The sequence below is a fragment of the Pristiophorus japonicus genome, chromosome 10, assembly GCF_044704955.1.
Source record: "Pristiophorus japonicus isolate sPriJap1 chromosome 10, sPriJap1.hap1, whole genome shotgun sequence".
NCBI classification, from domain to species: Eukaryota; Metazoa; Chordata; class Chondrichthyes; family Pristiophoridae; genus Pristiophorus; species Pristiophorus japonicus.
Window position 1 is genome coordinate 135,863,281 of NC_091986.1, and position 6,000 is coordinate 135,869,280.

At 37.5% G+C, this 6,000-nt stretch overlaps 1 protein-coding gene across 1 annotated transcript in view; it reads left to right on the plus strand.

The window, feature by feature from the left end:
• Positions 1–5,047, plus strand: part of LOC139274800 (PC3-like endoprotease variant B) — a 994,028-nt gene extending 988,981 nt beyond the window's left edge. The window contains exons 18-19 of the mRNA XM_070891493.1: positions 3,336–3,477; positions 4,874–5,047. Of these exons, the coding sequence (XP_070747594.1) occupies positions 3,336–3,477; positions 4,874–4,905 (174 nt within the window). The 3' untranslated portion in view covers positions 4,906–5,047. The remainder of the gene's footprint in view (positions 1–3,335; positions 3,478–4,873) is intronic.
• The last annotated feature ends 953 nt before the right edge of the window (positions 5,048–6,000 follow it).

Below are 6,000 nucleotides of genomic sequence, written 5' to 3' on the forward strand. Positions count from 1 at the left end.
CATTTACATCTATACCATAAAAGGACAGCGTATTTTCATTAGTCTGAGGCATGGTAAATTTTGAAGTATTAAAATTCAAACTTGCTCACCCTTGTGTTGAAATTGGATTGGATTGTGTTGAAAAGTAAAGCCTTATGTTTTGATTAAATTTATTGTCATATGGCAACATTTTTTTTAAATCACAATACTAATATTTTAATTTTGTTTTAGTGTTCATTAAGCTGAGGGTACTGGTGCTGGGGAAAGTAATGTTTTTTAGCACTCGCTGTTAGTGTCAAGCAATCCCAGGTCTGGGACAACACATTTAAATGTAGGGTGAAGCTCTCTTTACAGTCCTAGCCTCAGAAGACCATTCCTTACTGCTTCAATATATCACTTTGATTTCCCAGAACAGCCAGCCTTGAGGCCTCTTTGAGTGATAACTGGGAATTCCTAGTTATAGCATTTTCAGGAGAGAAGGGGAGGAAAGAATGGGTGATGGGACAGTTAGTGAGGATTCCATCACAGTGCTAGAACACAAGGATGTTCTAAGGGTTGCATTAAGACAAAATCCATATGGAAGGGAAATGGTACAATTCTTGGTGTGCATTACAGGTCCCCAAACAGTGGAAATGAGATAGGTGGTGATCTACAGACATATAGATATGTAAGAACAACAGGTGCATTTAACTATAGCAAAATAGACTGGAATAAAGAGAATGCATGTGGTCAGAATCGGGTATGTTTTTTTAGCATACCTTCAGAACTACTTCCTAGATTGGTACCTGTCTAGTCCAAACATTACTTGATTTAGTCCTGGAAAATAAGTGAGGCAAATAATTGATGCATGTGAACAATTGTGATGTAGCAACCACAGTGTAGTTAAGTTCAAGGTAAGAATAAAAAAGGACAATGAATAATCAAAGTGAAAGGTACTCAAAGGACAAAGTTCAGTGAAATAAGAAGGCATCTGGGCCAAATTAACTAGGCAGAAAAGTTAGGAAATAGTTCAACAGATGAGCAGTAGGAAATCTTCAAATATGGGATGGATAAAGTGCAATATATGTTTATACATATTTCTATAAGATGTAAAGAGGGTGCATCAAAAAACAGAGTTTCATGGATAAATAGAGAACTCAAAATTAAATTAAAATTAGGGCTAGCAATTGTGAAGAAAAGCATTAACAATATAAAAAGTGTAGTTGGGAGGAGAAAGGGGAGATTAGAAGCCACATAATAGACATGTTAGCAAAATTGAAGCCCATTGGATTAATGGGGCAGTGGCAGCATGGATATGAAATTGCCTAAGAGAAAGCAGTGAGTAATGATGAACAATTGTTTTTCAGATTGGCAGGAAGTATACAGTGGTGTCCCCCAGGGGTCAGGATTATGGCCACTGCTCGTTTTGATATATTTAAATGATCTAAAATTGGGTATAAGGAATATCATTTTCAGATGACACAAAATTTGGAAAAGTAGTAAACAGTGAGGAAGATAATAGCAGACTTCAAAAGGGCATAGACCGTCTGGTGAAATGGGCAGACACATAGCAGATGAAATTTAATGCAGAGAAGTGCGGGATGATGCATTTTGGGATGAAGACTGAAGAGCGGCAATATAAACTAAATTGTACAATTTTAGAGGAACAGAGAGACCTGCGGGTTCACATACACAAATTTTTGAAAGTGGCAGGACAAGTTGCTAAAACTGTTTAAAAGGAATATGTAATCCTTGGCTTTATAAATAGAGTATAGACTATAAAAGCAAGGAAGCTATGCTAAACCTTTATAAATCACTGGTTAGGCCACAGCTGGAGTAGCATGTCCAATTCTGGGCACCTGATGACAAAGCCTTGGAAAAGGTGCAAAGGGGATTTACCAGAAAGATACCAGGGATGATGAAGGCCTTCAGATATGTGGAGAGACTAGAAAATTTGGATTGCTCTCCTTAGAGTAGGGAAGGTTCGGGGTAGATTTAAATAGAGAGAGGTGTTTAAATTTTTGATAGGGGTAAATAGGAGAAACTGTTTCCAGTTAGTAACCAGAGGAGAGAGATTTAAGATACTTGGCAAAGGAACCAGAAGAAGATGAGGACATTTTTTAATGCTGCATATTGTTATGATCTGGAATGCACTGCCGAAAAGATTGGTGGAATCCGATTGAATAGTAATGTTCAAAAGGGAATTGGAAATATACTTGAATAGGAAGAATTTGCAGGGCTATGGGGAAAGAGCGGGTGAGTGCAACTAACTGGATAACTCTTTCTAAAAGCCATCACAAGCATGATGAATTGAATCAGCTCCTTCTGTGCTGTATGACTCTATAATTATATGGGCTTAAGGTGGATATGATGTTGACTGGCATATAATAAAATTAAATAGTATGGGCATTAATAAGCCTCTAACAAGTAAAATAATAGTTAAAGAGAGGCTAAGATCACTCAGGGATGAACAAGCGAGCCCAATTGTGAAGGATAAAGGTATGACCAGGATATTAAATAAATCATTTGCATTTTTTTCCCAAATATCTTTGAGGAGGATATGGCACAATTATTTGGAATAATGTTAGAAAAGGAATTGGTTCTAAAAAAAATTAACAGAACTAAAGGTAGATAAGTGCCCATGCTCTGGTGGCCTGCACCCCAGACTGTTGAAAGCTTTCAGAGAGAAGATAGCAGAGGCTCAGGCCACAATTTTTCAATCCTCCTTAAATATACACATTGTGCCTTGGTACTGGAGGGTAACCATTGTTCAAAGAATGGTGAGATGGATAAACTGAGTAACTATAGACCAGTTAGTCTAATGTCAGTTGTTGACAAACTCTTATAGGTAGATTTTAAGTTTTACCACCAGACGGAAAATTGCCAGTAGTAGATTGGCCAATTTACTTTTCCATTCACTTCAATGAATTTCTTTGCCCTCCTCAGCTTTCTGTTCCTCCTACAATCTCTTCTTCTTCTTAGCAGTTCCCTCGTATCGAGGATGACTTGCTTCCACACCAAAAAGGGATATGAGTTCACAGGTTTTTCAATGAAGGACCTGATACAATCTACAGGCTTTTAAACCCCATGTGTGGTCTTATTCAACCAGGACTTCTTGATTTATCTCATCTGTTTTCCTACTCTTTTCAACCTTGGTAGTGTCCTGCACTGTGGGCCTTGTGAGCTTTGGTCCTTCACTTAGACTTCTCAATTTTAAAAATGGTACAAGTGTCTTAAGTAGATACTAATAAAAAAAACTTGCGATCTGCACATGTTGACGTGTATAATTCAGTTTAGGTCTTGTTTTCGCTAAACACTGCACTGAAAGAAGAAGGGATTTATTCAATCACATGACATGTTTGTTTTGTTCCCTACAGTTATCTACATATGTAAATAATACAAGCATTCGAAGCTCTAAACTGGGAGAAGTTCTGCTGAAGTTCTGGTACTCTCTACCGAAGAAATTAAAAAAAAATTATGCAGGATCATTGCTAGCTGATAAAAAAGATGTGCAGGTGAGTTTCTATCCTTTCTCTCACTTTCCTCCTCCTATCCCACTAAATCATAGTCTTTCTGGCATTTGCAGTGCACTCACACACCACCACCCCTCCCATATTCCTTCTACTTAATCTGGACTGAAATTATATATGATTGCATATTTGCATCACTGATTTTATAGAAAAACGAGTGATGAAAAATCTAATCCTTCAAATACACTTAAGAAGGCAATTGCAAACAATGTAGAATCATTGTAATATGCTGCATGGTTTGATAGTTAAGATACTTACACCCATTCTACTGGAATGTGATCTGCATGGTATTACACAGATTATACACTGTTTAAGTTAGCTCAAGAGATGAGATGCAAGGTTTTCATAAGTATGCATGGCATCAAACACAGAGGTACTTTGCTTCTCATAACTTATTTTAATTGATTGCTTATTTTAAACTGGTTGATAGATTTCTATCTAAAAACATAAATGTTAAGAGCAATTTGGCAGTAGGTGCAAATGAATGAAAGAACCTCTTTATGAGACAAAAATAAAGACTGAAATAAGGAATGAGGGGATGAGGGATGAGAAAACCTGGGTTAAAATTGCTGTTGTAATAAAGATCCCACTGCCCTCAAAAGGTGAAGCCTTTATCTTCAGTGTTTCAATTCACTGCTGATTTATTCCAACAAAATCTTTTAGCGTGGTATGTGACATTTTGTTTTGTTTTTTGCGCCAATTTTCTCCTTTCCCACAGGTGTTGACTCCTCTCTGGTGATTCTTCAGTATCTCACCAAGTGCCCATTATTTATGTGTGAGTCTTAACAGTGACTGCTGGCGAACAGTCAACAGACAAACCCAACTCTGTCCTCCCCAGACATCCCCACCTATGCTCACTTTCAGCAGGGTTACTGGATAGCAGTCAGGAACTATGGCCACTTTTCCCCTCCCTCGTCTAAGGCATCTATTTCAATTTAAACAGCTCTGTTGCCATCCAGGCTGAGTTCAGGTTCTAAGAAAGGATCCTGCTCAAATGTTAACATAGCTTTCTGTTCCTCAATCAGAACATTTCCAACATTAGCCTGATTTTATTTCAGATTTTCAGCACTCAGCTTTTCTTTTCACCTCTGCTAATAGCTGTTTGTTTAATATGCAGTGTGCTTTTCACACAATAATTTTCTATTGCTTCAATTCTACAGATACAACATTAAAAAGCATAAGTAAACATTATCAAAATAATGCAGTAAAATTTGATCCAAGTTAATGTGACAACTAGTAATGAAAGTTAACTGGATAGAAATGAATCTTTTTGTTTGTGCAGCAGATTTTTTTAAATGTTGTTGAACTACAGTCTTTGAAAAGGAAGTGGATTTGAAATATGATTATTACACTTGAATAATAAGACACTTTCCTGTCACAGCCAGGGGATGTTGATGAAGCTCAGGCTAAATATTGAAGAAACAATGCGCTATCTGCTGTGGCTGCTGAAGAGTAGAGCGAGGCTCCAGCATCTTCATTTATAGCTTCCTCGAGCAGTAGGAAATAATGTCCAAAAAGGCAACGATGATGGAAAATACGGAAAAGACCTGTAAGAAAATAAATCAAGACAAGAACATTCTCAATGACACCAAATGGCACTTAAAAGTGACTCTGTCTGGGGTGTTGCTCCGCTAAAAATGAGTAAAATCACACTTAACATGTAAGGGGTAAATATCTGTTTTGGGCGATCGTGCTGAACAGGCGGTATCGCACCACTAGATATTCAGCTGGATTGAGGTCAATGGAACTGAATATTGGGAAGGGAGTATCAGGGGGGGCCAATGCCATAATGCCTGTTTTGCACTTCCGGTCAAGACAAATTTCTATCCTACAGCTTCTGTAGAAGGTAATATGCAATAGTAATGAAAGTATTCCACTCACAAACCATATTAATTGAAAGTATTTTTAGGAAACAGGTCAATCATAACTTTAATATCCTATATATATCAGGGGTAGCTTGATCATCCCCAGTCCAAACCATACCTCTGAATGAAGAATAGACTCAGTCTTGGATTCTCTTGTTCAATATTCATTGCTGTCTTTCTGGAAAGGGTAAGGAGGTGAACAATTTTGGTAAGACCTTAGAACAGATACTAATAACAATATCTAAGCTATGACCCAATCTCTCTGGAGAGACACCTAAATCAGTTATGTAAAAAATTAGTCTTAAATTTTCGTCGGATTCTCCTTCTCTCCTTCTGTAACTTCGGCAGGACATCAGCAGAACACACTTGAGAAACTGAGTTTATTCCATTTCTCCGAAGATTTGACGATCTCCCACTGGAGAGCCCCTGGAAATCCTAGGCTTGAGTCCAAGATGGTACTCGTCTGTGCATCCTGCATAAGTGTTTTCAAATTAGAATGTGATTTGCATAGCGAAGCTTTCAATTGAAAACATAACCTTATTGGAACACTCCAGTCTAGTAATATTGAAAGGACTGATTTAAGCTCACAGTTCTTCTCCATCTTGTACGCATATATAGCCCAATTTATTTTCAAAGTTAAATATTCT